At 59.6% G+C, this 16,372-nt stretch overlaps 3 protein-coding genes and 1 non-coding gene across 4 annotated transcripts; 2 read left to right on the top strand and 2 right to left on the bottom strand.

Annotated features, from left to right (window-relative positions):
• Window positions 1–557: 557 nt before the first annotated feature.
• SETD6 (SET domain containing 6, protein lysine methyltransferase) lies at window positions 558–4,899 on the bottom strand. The gene is made up of 9 exons (XM_054269367.1): window positions 4,832–4,899; window positions 4,632–4,730; window positions 4,402–4,546; window positions 3,749–3,890; window positions 3,253–3,447; window positions 3,004–3,127; window positions 2,595–2,775; window positions 2,080–2,222; window positions 558–1,594 (listed from the first exon to the last, which is right to left on the bottom strand). The coding sequence occupies exons 1-9, from the start codon at window positions 4,856–4,858 to the stop codon at window positions 1,283–1,285; spliced, it is 1,368 nt and encodes a 455-aa protein (XP_054125342.1). The 5' UTR covers window positions 4,859–4,899; the 3' UTR covers window positions 558–1,282.
• Window positions 4,900–6,072: 1,173 nt separating this feature from the next.
• TRNAK-UUU (transfer RNA lysine (anticodon UUU)) lies at window positions 6,073–6,145 on the top strand. The gene has a single exon. It is a non-coding gene; the product is annotated as a tRNA-Lys (tRNA).
• Window positions 6,146–6,772: 627 nt separating this feature from the next.
• LOC128951081 (SNF-related serine/threonine-protein kinase-like) lies at window positions 6,773–12,114 on the bottom strand. Its single transcript, XM_054296250.1, has 6 exons — window positions 12,031–12,114; window positions 10,583–11,209; window positions 9,026–9,167; window positions 8,654–8,866; window positions 8,416–8,553; window positions 6,773–8,271 (listed from the first exon to the last, which is right to left on the bottom strand). The coding sequence occupies exons 2-6, from the start codon at window positions 11,169–11,171 to the stop codon at window positions 7,431–7,433; spliced, it is 1,923 nt and encodes a 640-aa protein (XP_054152225.1). The 5' UTR covers window positions 11,172–11,209; window positions 12,031–12,114; the 3' UTR covers window positions 6,773–7,430.
• A 2,667-nt stretch (window positions 12,115–14,781) lies between these two features.
• Window positions 14,782–16,104, top strand: AGRP (agouti related neuropeptide). Its single transcript, XM_054269546.1, has 3 exons — window positions 14,782–14,968; window positions 15,193–15,287; window positions 15,913–16,104. The coding sequence occupies exons 1-3, from the start codon at window positions 14,785–14,787 to the stop codon at window positions 16,102–16,104; spliced, it is 471 nt and encodes a 156-aa protein (XP_054125521.1). The 5' UTR covers window positions 14,782–14,784.
• The last annotated feature ends 268 nt before the right edge of the window (window positions 16,105–16,372 follow it).

The raw sequence follows: 16,372 nt of genomic DNA, 5'->3' as shown, positions 1-16,372 counted from the left end.
TCTCAAAATGGCCTCCAGTGAGGTGGAACTTCCAATGCCCATGCAGGCTAACAGTTACAAACAGCAGGTATAACAAAATCTTGTTATAGTGTTCAGACCTTTTATATGCTTTGGTCATCACCAAGTTTGTGCATATCTAACAAACAAGTTTTAACCCAAACCCCAAACTTTAACCAAGATACAGAATGTAATACTCCTCTGACATGTGTGTTTTCCAATATGATTACTTTGGAGACACAGGCTACCAAAATACCAGTTTTAACAATGTCTCTCTGAAGGATAGTGGCTGCTGTGTGAGATCCTGCTCAAATTCCCTATTGTCCCATCTGGAAAACCAGAACAAGCTCCCCTCAGTGCTGTTAAACCACCCTGTCCCCAAGCACTGCAGGCAGGGCTGCAGCTGAGCTTTGTCATGAGTGCAGTGTGGGTTTTCCTTGTCTGCAATGCTTTTAACTGCAGCAGCAGCAACAGTCCCTCTGCTCTTAGATGGCACTTCACACCCTGTTAAAGTAGAGAGAGCATGGGCTGGGTAAGAAAACTCATTTTTATTAAATAGAGCTTGGCCTGTCAACCATCAGTGTTTTGTCATGCAAAACCAAAGTGAGTTCATGGTAGAACTGCTTCAAGCAGAGGGTGTGTATCAAATGCTCAGCCTGCAGCAGCTGTGGAACTGTGACAGTGCTCCTCCAGAATAGTCTCAAGGTCACACAGAAATCCCTTTTATTTCTAAAAGGAAATATTTGTTATACTGAGACTACATGAAGACCAGCTGGATGGGCTTGTACTCATGAACATGTTCAACATAAAGTATGTACAGGTGAAGAGGTTAGTGTTGTCAGCAGGTCCATCTGCCAGGTATTTACTCTGAACCTCTCTAAGGTAAGAGCTACCAGCTGGATTTCTGCACTCTTAATCTGGACAAGGAGCAGCTCTTGCCATAAACTTCTGATGCTGAATGAGGGAATCCTCTGCTGTTCTGGCAGTGTATGTCTGCCTTCCTAAACAGCCATTAGCATGGCTGGGGTTTCTTAAGGCCTCTGGAAAAAGGTGGTATTTGTCCTCCAGAGCTTTCATGGTACAATAAGGCCACTCAAAACCACCTTTGTGCTGTGAAGATACTTCTTTATGTAGAGGTAGCTAAAAATCCATGTGCTGTATGAGGGACAAGTGGACCTGCAGTCAGTCTTGCCATCTGTGCTCTCTGCTAGAGAAGAGATGGCCAGGGGCTGACCTTTCCCTCAGGATGAGCCCAGCCAGGGCCTGGCCAGGGGCACTGGGGTTTTTATTGTACCAGCTCTAGCAGCTGGTGCAGGATCCTCTTCTGTCCATAGCGCACGTGCAGCGCCTGCTGCTCCCTTCGGCTCAGTTTCTCGTAAGCCTCCTTGTTGTTTAGCAAGTCCTGCTCTGCTTTCAGGTCTGCCCCATAGGACTCCAGGGTCAGCAGCACACTGTCATAAAGGAGCTTCTTGCAAGGGGTTTTAAGTCTGGAGAGGGCCTCATTTGAAAGGGTAGAGTTTTCCTCTTCATCACTGTCATCTTCCCAGCCATCTTGCTCCTTATACTCTTTGAATTCTTCTTCTGACATGCAGAGCACCTGTAGTGACCCAGGCAAAGGGATAAGTCACTGGCAGTGTGAGTACATCAGTAGAACAGAAGAGCCATGTGGAGCAGGTGAGTTATTCCTCAGCTGCACTAAAGATTGACTAAAACAGGCTTAGATACCTAAGTGCAAGGAACTGTGGGTTAGAAGAACATTAAAACATTAAATCTGCGTATTGGCAAGTCTTGTAAAGCATCTCAGCTGTCACCTACAAAGTTGTGACAACTTTCTAGAACAGCAGTGGCCATGGAGCCATTCGAGACAAATATGTGAGTACACACTGGATGGCTACTTCAGGAGAGGAAGATGACTTAACAGCATCTGGAGCTGGGCAGCCACACCCCCTACCATTGTTCACACAGGACTGTAGGTGCCAAACTGCCTTCAGGTGCTTCTCCCCTTCACTGAGCCATTCTGCACTGCTGTTTTGCCCAGCTGCACTCTGTGCTCCCTTTTGCAGCTCTTCTGGCCATTCTTACCTTGAGGGTCATGGACAGCTCTTCCTCTGTCAGCACCTCATCCCAGCCAAGCACAAAGGCACCTTCCTCCCCCACCATCTCCAGCTGGCACAAGAAGTCCCACTGCTCTGAGACCAGCTGCTGCTGCGCTTCACTTTTGGCTCCTGTGTCAAAGACAGAGCTGTGAACACAGCTGGGATGGCAGAGGGGGAGGGTGAATGGAGAAAGGGGAAAAGGAGGCAGAAAACCAAGGCATGGCCCCAGCCCCTGAAATGCTGTGGAACAGGCTTATTTTCATGTCCTCCCTGTTGAACAGAGATGCTGCCCCACGCCGTCCCAGGGGGGCCGGGGTGGCACTCACACTGTCCCAGGGATGGGGTGGCACTCACGCCGTCCCAGGGGGGCCAGGGTGGCACTCACGCCGTCCCAGGGGCCAGGGTGGCACTCACACTGTCCCAGGGATGGGGTGGCACTCACGCCGTCCCAGGGGGGCCAGGGTGGCACTCACACTGTCCCAGGGATGGGGTGGCACTCACGCTGCAGCGCCGCCCTGCGCAGTGTCACCATCTGGATGTCGGCCGTGTCGTGGCTGTTGCCCGGGTAGGGCTCTGCGAAGCCGTACATGTGCAGCAGCTGCCAGTTGGCCATCTGCCCATAGGTGTTGAAGATCTCCTGTCCTTTCCTCACAGGCTGTGTTGTAACCATCCTCAGACAGTGCTGCAAGCAGGGGGAGGAGATCCGACTGCTCACCAGGGCCTTTCAGAGAGCTCAGATGTCCCTGAGCTCCTCCTAACCAAACATGCACCAGGACTTTGTTTTAATGAGATCCAGGCCAGACTTGCTGCCCTGGGCTGAGACCCCACCTTGCTGTGCCCCCATTCCCAAAAGTCTTACTAAAACAGAACCAAGCTGTGACAATGCCTGGTGCAGCAGCTTTGCACTCACAGGAGAGTATTCCAGGTTGGCATTGTGGTTGGCCACGTGATTCAAAATATCTGCTACAGGCACCATCATGGGAGGATTGGGCCCCTTCTCATCTTCTTCCTCCTCCTCCAAAGGTTCCTGAAAGCTAAGACAAGCCAGTGGTACACATGGCTGCAGAGGACAAGCTTCACCTTACACTCATTCTTGTGCAGCTGCAACCTCTAACGCAGCCTGTACTCCTTTATCTGGCTCAAAGCCCTTACTTCTCACCTGTAAGCCATGACAAATGCCACCAGCTCCTTATACAACTCCAGAGTGTGCAATTTGGGGTCAAAGATATCAGGGTGGGTCTCCATGAAAGGCAAGATGATGGAGTTGTACTCCAGCTGGATGTTAGCTAGATCCTTGTCCACAGCTTCTGGGATGCCTGTGCCCTGCAGGAGCCGTGTTCGCTCTTCTTGAGGCCTGTTGCAAGAAAAACTGGTTCTTCTCCATCTGTGCTAGGGCCAAGGGTCTATAAACTCCTTCCTCCTTAAAACTCTCAGCTTCCCCATGCTCTCCAGGTCCTTCTTCTCTAGCTCTGCCTGTAACATAACTCCAGGAGGGCCCCTCAGGCTCCTGCCAGTGCCAGCAAAGGGCTTGAACAGTGGGTTGGTGTCACCCAGCAGGACCACATCCCTTCCCAGGACAGAACTCAGCAGCCCTGGCCTGTGCCTGCCTTCAGCTGTGAGCCTGAGCCTCCCCAGCCCCGCTGCTTTCACCTTACCAGAACATGGGGTGGTCCAGGCTCCTGAAGTCCTGCCAGAGGGAGAAGTACGGCTGCCAGTGGGAGCTGCTGGCTGTGTACTCGTGGAGCAAGGCCAGCAGGAGAGGGACCCAACCAGACTGGCTCTGCAGGGACTCCTGGGCTACAGAACCAGACAGGATGGAGAAAACCTTAATCGTTGTGTTTCAGAACCAAAACCTTATATGACAATGCCTGTCTTCAGCCCGGAGACAGGGGTTGTTTAAGTCTGGTTTGACTTGGCTTTGTCCTGAGCTGAACCAGGACCAGAAATGGCTTCTCTGGAGTTACAGATGAGCTCTGCCAGGCCTCACAGCCTTGCCCTCCTCAGCCTGGGGCTCTGTGTGCCTGCAGGAACCGAGGAACTGTTCTTTTCTTACCAGTGCTTCAAGGAAAGCAGCATAGTTCGGGTGCCTGTCAGCTAGAAGCTGGAGATGTTGCACTGATGTTTTCTCCCTGTCCAGCACAGCTCTCAGGGAAGCGAGGGGATGCCCAGCCCTCCCCTTTCCTACCTGGTATCAAACAGCCCTACAGCATCCTGCACAAACCAGAAACGTCCCGAGGCTTTACCGCAGACCCATTTACTCCTTTCAAAGCTACAGCAGACTCGAGTGACACAAGAAGCCTGCGCTCACCTTCCTGCAGGAGTGCGTGGATGGAGGTGGTGTGCTGGGACAGCAGCGCCGTGCGAGGGATGGTGAACAGCACCTCTCCCGCCTGCAGCTCCTCGGCAGCCAGCATCCCGTACCCCGCCACCGCGCCCTCCCTGCTCAGGCGCACCTGGGGCCGGAGGGAGCCGTGAGGGGCGGAGCGGAGAGACCAGGGCGGACCTAGGGCATGCCCGGGCCGGCCCGCGGTGCCTCACCTTGGGGTTCAGCTCCACCCCGGCCCGCCCGCACCACGCCAGGAACGCGGAGAGGGGGTCGGCACTACTGTTCTCCTGGGCGCCGCTCTCGACCGCCGCCTGTGGATGGAAGCATGGGGTGAAGGGGAAGGAGCCATGAGGCCGATCGCGGATCCCCTCAGCGCCGGTGCGTCCCCGGGAGTCCCCGGCCTCCCCCGTACCTTGAACCGCTTGGGCGCCGACGCCATGACGCTGCCGACGCGTGGTCCCGGTCGGGCCCTTCCGGGTAGCGGAGCTCCGCCCCCTGGGCCGGGCTAACGGCGGCCAAAAAGGGACAGAAAGGGCCGGGGAGCAGCGGCGGGAACGCGTCCCGGAGCCTCCTGCCCGGGGGGCTCGCAGTCCGTCTCTGTGGGGCCCGGCCTCCGAGCGCCTCCCTGAAGGCTCTGAGCTCTGTGTGGGGCCTCTCTGCGGCATCCAGGGACCACCGCGTGTCTCTCTGCCGGTGTGTCCGGCCCGGTGTACCTCGGGGGGCTGCGGTGCCTCCGTGGCTGTCATAGGGCCGCGTACCGGTGCGGTCACAGCTCCAGACGTGGGATAAAAGCAGCGGGCTCTGATTAATCAGGGTAATTAAGCTTGTGCTCTTGTTCAGTCGACACCACACACACTCCCACCGTTCGTAAGGGCTCTGATCTCCCTCCAGGGCCGTCCCGAGGCCGCCGTTCCCGGTTCATTAGTGCTGTCCCAGCAGAAGGGGGCTGATCCATCTCTGGCTGCTCGAATAAAGCCAATTAGTGCGCACGAGGTGTTTGAAGAGGCCCCGCGGGGCTCTCTGCGGGATGTCCCTGGGGCTCCCCCACCCCGTCCGCAATTGGGTTCCGCTTTCATCTTCTCCAGTCCCTTCCCAGCTGGGCAAGGCTGGATGGGCAGGGTGGGTTCCCTATGGAGCAAAGGGGTCCCCTCCTGAAGGATGGGGAGGAAGGGCAGTAGAACGTGTGGGGTGGCACCTGCAGGTGCCCCCCGGGCTCTGTGTCCCGGTGACCGAACCCGCAGCCCCCCCTCCCTCCCGCTTCACCGCGGCTCCTGCGGAAGCGCCGCCGGGGCTCGGGCTGGAGCCGCGGCCGCTGCAGCCACAGCCGAGCCCGGAGCCCGGCTCGGCCCCGCCGCCGCTGCTGCTCTGCCCCGGCGGGGCCCTCCCGCCTCCCTCGGGAGCGGCGGAGGCTCCGGAGCCGCTCCCGCAGCATCCGCTCCTGTCCTGCTGCGCATCCCAGGGCGGGCCCTGAGCCCGCCCAGCGCCCGGCGAGATCCCAGAGCCCGGGTGTTCGTCTGGCCCGCGCTGGCAGCCTCGCTGGGCGGTGTGGGAGTGGGGAACGCCAGAGTGGGTCCCCCCATTGTCCCTGCGGTGCTGAGGAAAGCGGGGTTCCCCCCCCCAGCTGTCACAGACCACCGGAGAGCCCAAATGTGAGCCTGGATAGCTCAGTTGGGAGAGCATCAGACTTTTAATCTGAGGGTCCAGGGTTCAAGCCCCTGTTCAGGCGGTGGCTTTATCCTTTAATATCAAGGAAGGGAGTGCGTGGGAAGGAGCAGCATCTTCTCCTGCTGGGGCCCTGTGGGAGCTGCAGGGTCCCCAGGGCACCCCTTTCTCCTTTTCCTACCACCAACTCCCCAAGCTGTTCAGAGCTAGCTCCATCCCATCTGAGACCCACACAGCATTGCTCTGTTCAACCACTCAGTACTCAGGGAGATCTCTTGTTGGATGATGAGGACAGACAAGGGAGCTATCATGGGTACACGTGAAAGGAGGAAGAAGGAGGATCGATAGAAAAGGAACAGCAGAGCTGGAGGGAAGGAAGCCCCGGCTGGGCTTGAAATTGGGGGCTCAGGGATGGCTTCAAGCTGAGAGTGGGGAAAGCTATTGGGGGCTGAGTGTTGTTGACTCTCAAGGGGATGTGCAGCACCCTCCACCTGCCTTCTGGCATGCCCAGGCCTTCTCTCACCTTTGGGTGTTCATCATCCCTGTCCTTACTCCCATCTGGGGCTGCCCTGAGCTCTAACCTGGGTCCCTGCCCACCCCAGCTCAGGCAGATGCTCCCTTAAAGCCACCCCTGGTGCCAGGGAAGCCATCCCAGGGACAGTGATGTTTTTGCAATGACACTGCACCCACATCAACCCACGAGTTTATTTTATTGTCCTGACAAACTTTGCTTCCCAGCGGCTCCGATCCTTCCAGGGCATGTGCCACGGCTCAGGCCGAGCTCCAGCCCATGCCTCCGTCGTCATTCATTTCTTGCCAGCAAGAAAACAAAGAGATAATAAATAGGAAGCTTATTTGCAGGGAGGGCCCCGGGGACAGCCTGGGGTCACGGGCCAGGCTGTGCCTGGCCCCGGCCAGGGCTGCTGGGGGGGCTGCAGGCAGGACAGCCCAGCCCTGGGCCATGCACACTGTGGGGCTGGGGCACTCAGGGGTCTGGGGGGGATATAGCAATCTCTATTTAATTACATTAAAATAGACTATTTAAAAAAATTATTTCTAGTAGTTAAAAAAGTGTCGTGGTCCATCCCATTCCAGCAGGGTCATGGTGCTGTCCCAGAGGTTTGGGGACACGCTGGCCGGTGCTGGGATGGACCCCAGTCTGCTTCACCCTGGGCAGGCCTGTCCAGGGGATGGTCAGTCATAGCGGGCTCTGGGGGGGTGCTGGCAGGGTGGCCACCGCGGGTGACAAAGCAGGGCACTGTGCCACCCACCAGCCCCACAGCCACCACAGACCAAGGGCAGGGGAGTGGGCGCCCTCCCAGTCCCACAGCAGGGCCAGTCCCGGGGCCTTAAATGACATGGCAGCAGTTGAACTGCCCCAGTGACAAGAGGCTCTCCTTGGAGCCCGGCCGCAGTTTGAAGGCCAGGGCTTTCTCGCAGAGCGGGAACTGCAGGAGCCGGTCCCGCAGGCTGCCCCCCTTGCCCTTGCCCGGGTCCAGCTTGATCACGCTCTCTGCGCCCCCCTCAGGGCCTGAGCTCTCCACCGACTGCTGGGCCGGGCTGGTCTGCTCCCCCTGCCCTGGGGACGTGTCTGCAGGACTTGGGAGGGTGGCAGGACTCGTCTCTGCCCCCAATACCTGGGGAACTTCATCTGAGCTGCTCTGGGGTGACAGGACGGCTCCCCTTTCCTTGGGGAACTCTGCTGAGGAGCCCCCAGGCTCTGTGTCCTCCTCCCTCCTTGGGGACTCACCTCCATTTCCCCGCAGCACGGGGGGACCCCGGCCCCCACTCACTCCCTTCCCAGCCCAGGCCACCCCCGAGCGCCCCCCCCGGCCCCCCAGCTCCACCCCCGGCCCCCAGACCTCCCCGCGGCCGGGCGGGCGGTGGGCGCGCAGGAAGGCTCGCATCTGCTCCTGGTTCAGAGAGCTGCTCTTCCTCTCCATTGCGCTGGGCCTCTCCTCCTCCTCGTCGTCCTCCTCTTCCTCCTCACAGATCTGCTGCAGGGCCGGGGTGCTCTTGGTGATGGTGGTGTCAACGGCAGGGACCTTCAGCAGGGTCCCGGTGGGCTGCCGGCCGCCGATGTCCCCTCCAGGGGGCAGCCGGGACGCCCCGGCGAGGCCGCCCATCTCCGTGAAGGGCAGGAGGCTGCCGGCGCTGCCCGCAGAGCCAAACGTGTCTGACAGGTTGGGCCTGAGCAAAGGGAGAGAGGTGTCAGTACTGGCTGGGCATCACAGGGCTGGGACAAGGAAAAGGACAGGGGACGGCCAAGACCCTGCCCTGGGGACTCAGGATGGTGGGGAGGGTGACACAGGATCGGGGCAGCAGGGGGCTCACCTGCTCTGAACCTCCTTGGCCAGGTTGTAAACGAGACTGAGGCGGTGGCCCTGCTTCTCCTGCTTCTCCCGCAGCATCCTCTCTGCCAGCAGGAAATACGTGGCCGTGATGTGGTTGTAGCGGTCGGCTTCCAGCGCCCTGTGCGAGACCAGGGAGTTGCAGCACACACAAGGGCCGTGCTTGGAGGGACCCCCAGAGCCCTTCACGGGGGCTCCCAGCCCCACAGCCCATCACTCACTCCTGGATGGTGTCCCGATCCGCGATGTTCCCGCACACCATGGCCTGCAGGATGATCTCGTGCTCCTCCTCAGACACGCGCTTGTGGGAGGTGAGGGGCAGCAGGGAGCGGCTGGCAGGGGACGGGTCCACCCCCTGCAGCCACGAGTGGCCCTCGATCTGCTCCAGGGACGCTCGCTGCTTCGGGTCCCGCTGCAGCATCCTGGAGATGAGACTGGGGAAAGGAGTGACGTGTCAACCCTGCAGCACTGTGTGAATCCCAAAGCAAGCAGCTTTGCCTGCTCTCCCCACCTCAGTTGCCAGGCATCTGCCAGGGCTGGGGCAGCCACCCCGGGGCAGCAAGCTGGGGCTACAGAGAGGGGGTGGTGCTCACTCAGCGCACTGTGCCGAGACGTGCGGGGGGACGGTGTAGCGGCAGTCCATGATCATGGTGAGGGTCTCGCTGTCGTTGGCCTCCTGGAAGGGGGGGTGGCCGCACACCAGCATGTAGAGGATGACTCCCAGGCTCCAGATGTCTGCAAGAAGCAGCAGCAGCAGTTCATGTTGCACTCATCGTGGCCCAGGAGATTCCCCACCCCAGGGACCCCAGGAGGGGCTGCCCCACCAGTGCTCACTGGGATGTTCCTTGGAAGTAACAGCTCCCAGGTCTTGCCCCATGGACAGGGGGACCATAGTCCCACCAAGGCAGGGAAGGACCTTCCCATCCCCACATCCAAATAGGTCTCAAGGGACTTCACCAAAGCAGTTGAGGTGTTATCACCTTGTCCAGGCAAGGACAGGAAAGCTGGCCCTGAGCTCTGCCCCCCTCTCCGCTCCCCCGGCACTGTTTCATGTCATTCCTCAGCCTCCTGATTCCCAAACCCCACCACAACCATCCTGGCACTGGGCTGTGCTTTAGGAGACACTACAGCAATCAGAGAGGGACATAGCACCAATCTAGGCTCTCCAGCTGCTTGGGGACCAGCTGGAGCAGGATTGCTGCCCTGACCTGGGGACAGGGATAGAGCCAGAAGCATCTTCACTGGCTCCTCCCGCCCAGCACATAAATTCCTGCAGATGTGCGGGTTTAGGATGCTGAGCACGCCCTGGGGCGCTCCGTTAATACCTTCAGCTGCTTAAGTCAAGTGTTCGAAAATTTCTCATCTGCGTCAGTTTTCTCTCTTCATTTCCCTTTGCAGCGCCACCAGCTTATTTTTCTACCGCCTCCATAAGCTATCCCTGTTCTCAACTCAGGATCCGCCTTTCCCTGAGCCAACGCTGGGCTTTTGCCTTTAAGGGCTCGTGTTTTGCTTTGCTAAATCCTCCTGCCCTAATTCCAGCCAGCCAGCCAGCTCGGATCCTGCTTCCCTCCCACGTCCCCTCTGTCACAGCAGAGCTTCTTGGAGCCCCCAGCCCAGCTCCCCGTGCCCTCGGACAGTCTCCCCAGACCCCTGCACCTCCCCTGCACCCGGGGAGGAAGAGCACTGGGAGCCATGGGAAGGAAGTGGTTTTCAGGGCGGGGATGGAGCAAAGGAAACTTTCGGAGCCCCTCCGCCCAAACAGCAGCATCCCGAGCAGATTTCCTTCCTGCCTCACCCCGCCAAATAACCACCAGCGCCAGATTGCTGGCAGCTGTATGCTCACACTGCTTCTCCTGGCGGCTGCCACGCCAGGCTCACAGCCTGCTTGGGCTCTTTCCCCTCTCTGGCAACCATCACTCTGTGGGATCTCTGTGGATGCCAGGATGGTCTCTGCAGGGAGGACCCTGCTGTGCCAGGGCAGGGCTGGGCAGCCAAGCACCCAAGGGACAGGCGTGCTCCTTGCAGGGACAGCAGTGCCACTGTGTGCTCCTAGTGTAAGGGGCCAAGTGTAAGGTACCCAGCTGGCAGGATCATGCTCCAGGCCAGGGACAGGAGGGAGGCAAGTCCTCAGGGCCCCCCTCAGCCCTTACCAACAGCCGGGGCATCGTACTCATCCCCAAGCAGGATCTCTGGTGCCGAGTAGGCCAGGGAGCCGCAGCTGGTGGTGAGCATCTTGCCAGGCTGGAAGCGGTTGCTGAAGCCAAAGTCGGTGAGTTTGACCACCCCTTGCTCCTGGAAGAAGACCACGTTCTCGGGCTTGAGGTCGCGATGCACCACGTGGAGCTTGTGGCAATAGGAGATGGCATGGACGATCTGGGCAAAGTAGTGCTTGGCCCGCGGCTCGGCCAGGCCGCCCTCGTGCCGCATGATGTGGTCAAACATGTCCCCACCATCGCCCAGCTCCAGGATGAGGTACAGCTTGGCGTGGGTGTCGATGACCTCGTAGAGGCGCACCACGTTGGGGTGCTGCACCAGCTTCATGCAGCGCACCTCCTGCAGGAGCTGCCCCGCCGCCTCCCCCGCCAGCTTGCTCTTGTCGATCACCTTGACGGCCACGCGCTGCCCAGTGAAGACGTGCCGGGCCAGCTTCACCACGGCAAAGTGGCCCTTGCCCAGCGTGCGCTCCAGGTCGTACAGCCCCGCGATCTTGGCCTCGCCGCAGCCCTGCGCCCCGGCCATGGCGGTGCCCTCAGGTGGGGACAGGCATCAGGCAGGCGCTGTGGGATGGAGGAGATGCTGAGCAGTGCGGGGTGAGGGATGGGGTGCTCCCAAACACCAGGTGCCCCCAGCACCACTGACACCAGCACTGCCAGGGCATCAGGTCCCCAGCAGCCTGGGCACCCTGACACTCTACCTCCCAGTCCCCATCCCAGGACTTAAACCCCCCCATCTGTATCCCCACGTTCAGTTCCTAGTACTCTGGGAATCTCAATACTTCCATCTTCCATCTCCTAGGACATCCCATGATCCCCATGTCTGGGTCCCCAACATCTTGAGCACTCCAACACTCCCTTTTCAATTCCCAGCATCCTGGACATCCCGATACATCCCTCGATTTCCCAGCACCCCAGGACATCCTGACACCCTCTCCTCCAGAACTGCAGCACTCTGGGCACCCCAATACTCCTGCCTCCAGTCCCTCATCACCCTGAGCAGCTCCATACTCCTGCTCTCCTGGTTCCCTGAGCATCCTGAGCACTTCATACCCCTACCTCTAAATTGCCAGCACCCCTGTCACCCCACACTCCCAGACCACAGCATCCTGGGCACCCCAATAATATCAACTTCCAGATATTCGGCATCCTGGCTACCCCAATATGCTCACCTCCACTATTAGCACATCTGCGCACCCCCACACCTCCATCCCCAGTCCCCAGCACTCCGGGCCGCCCCCATAACGCCAACCTTCAGCTCTCCAGCACCCCTGTCACTCCTGTATCCCCATCTCCAATCCCCAACATCCGTGCCACCCCATGACCTCAGCACCCTGGGCACCCCCACGCTCCCCCTCTAGCGCCCCGGGCACCCCGATACCCACCCCTGTCACCCGGTGCGCCCCGGCGGAGCCGCACTCGCTGGGGCGCGGAGCTGCGACCGCCGGGGCTGCGGTGCCCGGGCGCGCCCGCCCCGCTGACGTCAGGGCGGCTTCGGGATCGCGCCTTAAAGGGGCCGGCCCGGCGGGGCTGCGGCCGGGGCGATGCTCATCGCACCTCCGGAGAGGCAGCCCCGGGCCCGGCTCGTTACTGCCTGCCTGGGGTAGCGGGGACTCGGTTGGCCCTAGCGGTAACGAGGGCTGGTGATGAGCTAAACGAGCCGCCCGCCTGCCTGGATGCTTCCAGGAGGAGAGGGAGAGCCCCCAGCCCGGGCTTGTCTCCGGAGGGTCCCGCCGTTGTGGGCTCCTGCCCGGGATGCCCGCTCACGGGCATCTCTGCTGTGCCACTAACCCATTCCACCATCCGCTCCCTCCCTCGCTGGAGCCTGGAGCACCGAGCCGGGAGCGCAGCCCTGGCCCCCCTTTCCCCCTCGCTTTAAGCCGGTCTTTTCCTGGAAGCGGCCGCCGAGCGGCCGGCCGCCTCATTTAGCTCGTTACTGGCCATCGGGATGCGCACAAAGCAGATGTTGCTCCTGCAGATTAAAAAGCTCTCAGCGCGGCCGCCCTCGTTCCCGCTAATGCCTTCCCAGAAGTCCTGGCCCGCGGCCCCGGCGGCTGCAAACAGCCCCTAATGAGCGGTGCCGAGCGCTCCGTGCGGGGGCTGCGGCCAGCGCGGCCCCGGCAGCGCCGACTGCGGGCCCGGGCTCCCCAGGGCTGGGGAACGGGGGAGCCGGGGCTGGACGGGACACCCGGCACCCACCTGCGCCCCGGGAATGGAAGGGGCTGCCAAACCTGCCTCTCACCCAAGGTGACTCTGTCCCAGCATGTGGGGTGCAGGAGGCATCCAGGTGCTGTGGCCGGGGATCCTGACTGGGTGTTGTGCATTGGGGACCCAGATGGGTGCCGAGTGCTTCCAGCAGCTACGCACAGCTGGAGAAAATGACACATGGCAGATGAGCTCCTCACCGGTCCTGGGCCTGCTCAGCCTGTCCCTCAAATCCAGCAGGAATCTGATCATGCCAGGACAGGGGATGCAGGAGCAGAGGAAGCCTGCCAAGAGCCCCAGAGGTGGTGCTGCAGCCAGGAGCAGTGGCTCATGCTCTGCTGAGGACGGGTTGGGAGGCCGGGGGCGTCCTCCTGGTCTTGGATGAGCCTGAGCAGAGCCTGGGCTGTCAGCCTTCTCTGCAGAAGATGTCAGAAGCTGCTGAACCCTTCCTGTTATGTCTTATTCCCCCAATTCCTTGCAGGGCCGAAGCCACTCAAGGCCACAAGAGTTCCCCAAAGGAGCCTGGCTCTGGGGAGATGAAGGTTTTCCAAACAAGACACAAGTAAAAGATGCAGTTAGCACAGGTGGAAGCCTGGAGAATCTGCAGATGTATGTGGTCAGGAGCTGGAGGATTTCTGAGGCTCTGCACCATGAGTGGATGCTTGCCAGGAGATACAGATAGGTAACATTCCATTTGAAAACCAGTCAAGCTTGGCATGGTTTTGGTGAGGAGATTGTAGCGGTGTTATTTCTGTATTTAGGAACTAGGAGATGTCCCCAGGCTTAGTGCTGGAAAGGGAAGTGGGGATCACTTCCAAAAAACCTGTGAGTTTGGAGCTAACAGGGACTGTTCCTTCCTGCAGCTGTGCAAGGCACAAAGCAGGAGCCCCCCTCCCATGCATCACCCCACTGGCTGCCTCTCCATCCAGACAAAGCCCATTTTCCAGAGACTCCCACCTACCTGGTAGTTAGCAAAGTCATGTGGCCACAGCACTTCATTAATAAAGAGCTGATATAAATGCCAGTAAACATGTGGGGAGGAGGACACTGAGGCAGAGAGCGGGAGCAGCGCTTCCAGCGAGCTCAGTGGAGCAGCGACAGCAGCGCCCTCTCTGCTGGAGAGGTCAGTGCTTGGCATGGGAGGGGTCCTGGGGGCGTGTGGGATGTGACTCCACAGCTGGGGGGCTCCCCACAGTGCAGGGGGGTCTCTCCCAGTAAAGAGCTGGGTGGTTTTGTGGGATGGAGAGATGAGGAGGGGCCAGCACTGGGCTGCTGGAGCCAGGTTTGGAACCTCAAGGCTGCCCAAGCAGCAGGAACAGGGTTTCCAAGGATTTGGCTGATATTTGGTGGATACCACCTACGAGACCGTTTACTTTTGCTCCCTAAGAGGTCACTTACTTTTTAGAGCTTTCAGGCCCCCAAAGCCCACAGCCTGGCCTTGCAGCTTCTCCTGTCCCCCAGCTGTGTGTGCTGTGGTCCATCTCCTGTCAGGCACTCAGATTCTAGTGGCACTTCCAGGCTCAGAGCCTGGCAGGAGCCATGTCACATGTTTTGGCCACATGCTGTGCACCTCAGTGGTCTGGTGGCTGCTGTGTGTCAAGTAGGAGAACCTGAACTGACACAAAAAAGATCAAATCTCAGTCCATTCTCTGCTGGTCACCACTTTCTGTGGGGAGATCATGAATGTGCTCCCATATGGAGTGCCTCACAGCACATGACAGAGCTTTGGGGGCTCCTGCTCCCAGGTGTCTGAGGGCCCAAAAAAAGGCTCTCAGGTCCAAGGGAACAAGCTGGGAGTGGTGGCTGTGCTGGCAGAGACTGAAATGGCGCTTCTTGGGGTGGCAGGGGATGATGGCAGTGGAGGGACAGGCCGGGCTGCCACCAGGTGCGCTGACGCTGGCCAGGCCCCTCTGCACAGGTTGTCCCCCAGGACCATGCTGAACGTGCTGCTGCTGTGCTGTGGGCTGCTGCAGGGGATCCAGGCTGTGCTGGATCTCAGGACTGCTGACCTGAGCTGTGGCCACGTGCAGAAGGCGAGCGGCGGGCTGGAGCGGGTGGACAGAGCCCGCCAGGCCAGCCTGCAGCGCAAGGGCAAGGAGGCGTCTGCGGAGCCGGCAGGTGAGTCCTGAGCCCTGCTCCTCACTGAGCCCACCCAGCGCCCCAAAACTGAACTGGGCATCCCCTTAAAGCAGCACAGCTTCTCCTGGCCCTGGCTAGTGACAGCAGCCTGGCAGCCCACAGGGAGTGGGGTCTTTTTTGTGGGGGGGACCCACGAACAAAGGGAGAAGAATCAGAGCTGACCCTCCAGCAGCCTCCTTGTGCAGTCTCTCTGTATCTTGCAGGAGCTCTCCCAAGGCTGGGGTTTGAGCAGATGGCCCTGGGGGTCCAAGAAGCTGATGGTGACCTTGTGCAGAGAGGCAGCCTGCTGGAACCACAGGTATGGCTCCCTGAGCTTTCTTACAGACACCCTAAGAGTGGGGTGGCCTCAGGCCACAGCAGCCTGTGAACACAGTATTCTCTGTGTCCCTGGGGCTGGGGGTTTGGAGCCAGCACGGTGCTGCCTGGGATGGGACTGTCCATCACCTGAGGAGCTGGGATGAGCTGAGGCTGCTCAGACCTGCGAGGGGCTCCAGCACTCAAAGGAGAGTGGTCCAAGCCTGTGCTCCTGTAATCCATTTAATTAAGCTCAAGTGTAGCCCAGGAAGCCTCTGCAGAGCAAGAGCTCGCTGGGCAGTGCCCTGTGGTTGCCTGGCTCAGCCCTGGTGGCTCTGTTTGGGCAGAAGACACAGCACCATTTTCTAAAGTCCAAGCTGGGCTTCAAAATAAATGTGTGCAGAAAGGCCTTGAGACACCGTGGATGAGGCACCAATGCCTGTAGAGAGTCCACAGTGCTCAGCAGTGATTTCCAACAGAAAATGGAGCCTGGAGTTGAACACAAAAGAAGCCTCCGCAATGCCAAGTTTCAGCAGTCACTCTTGGCTCTCTCCCACACAGTTCTATATTGCTGGCACAGTGGTCCAGGACCAGCTCTTGCCCTCCTCTTCCTCCTCTCTCCCCTGCAGGCATCATCCACAGAGCTGCAAGCCGAGGGCCGTGAGGAGCGCTCCCCCCGCCGCTGTGTCCGCCTGCTGGAGTCCTGCCTGGGCCACCAGATCCCCTGCTGCGACCCCTGTGCCACCTGCTACTGCCGCTTCTTCAACGCCTTTTGCTACTGCAGGAAAATCAGCACCACCTTCCCCTGCGGCAAGAACTAGCGCCCCAGGGGCTGCCAGCTGCCCGCCCCTGCGTGTGCCTCCTGCTCTGCAGCTCCAATAAACCAGCCCTTCGCAAAAGCCTCTGCAGAGTGGGGATGGTGTGACGGGCTCTCGGGGGGTGGCAGCAAGGTGAGGGTGGGCTGTGCACGGCTGGGCAGTGTCCACACGTCCTCATCAAACCACATGTGCCTTTCCTGCGTCCTTTAGTGCTGTTTCAGCAGTAGGGCTACCCCAGGTGATGTTCTGGCTATGCTGCTGTTACCCACAA

Source organism: Melozone crissalis, unplaced genomic scaffold, assembly GCF_028551555.1.
Source record: "Melozone crissalis strain CALT ecotype California unplaced genomic scaffold, PUWL_Pcris_2 ptg000007l_1, whole genome shotgun sequence".
Taxonomy (NCBI): Eukaryota; Metazoa; Chordata; class Aves; order Passeriformes; family Passerellidae; genus Melozone; species Melozone crissalis.
Note: the sequence above shows the minus strand (reverse complement) of the source record. Positions and strands in the feature narration are given on the sequence as shown.

Bases quoted from the DNA above. Each gene is read 5' to 3' on its own strand.
- SETD6 (XM_054269367.1), bottom strand. From the start codon at position 4,858: ATGGCGTCGGCGCCCAAGCGGTTCAAG. The intron at 3,891-4,401 runs GTGAGCGCAGGC...CTGGTTCTGTAG, and splicing joins CCACGCACTCCTGCAGGAAG to CCCAGGAGTCCCTGCAGAGC. The intron at 2,223-2,594 runs GTGAGTGCCACC...TCTTTGACACAG, and splicing joins GCGCAGGGCGGCGCTGCAGC to GAGCCAAAAGTGAAGCGCAG.
- LOC128951081 (XM_054296250.1), bottom strand. From the start codon at position 11,171: ATGGCCGGGGCGCAGGGCTGCGGCGAGGCCAAGATCGCGGGGCTGTAC. The intron at 8,867-9,025 runs GTGAGCACCACC...TCCTTTCCCCAG, and splicing joins GTCTCGGCACAGTGCGCTGA to TCTCATCTCCAGGATGCTGC. The intron at 8,272-8,415 runs GTGAGCCCCCTG...CCCTTTGCTCAG, and splicing joins GCCAAGGAGGTTCAGAGCAG to GCCCAACCTGTCAGACACGT.
- AGRP (XM_054269546.1), top strand. From the start codon at position 14,785: ATGCTGAACGTGCTGCTGCTGTGCTGTGGGCTGCTGCAGGGGATCCAG. The intron at 14,969-15,192 runs GTGAGTCCTGAG...TGTATCTTGCAG, and splicing joins GGCGTCTGCGGAGCCGGCAG to GAGCTCTCCCAAGGCTGGGG. The intron at 15,288-15,912 runs GTATGGCTCCCT...TCTCCCCTGCAG, and splicing joins GCAGCCTGCTGGAACCACAG to GCATCATCCACAGAGCTGCA.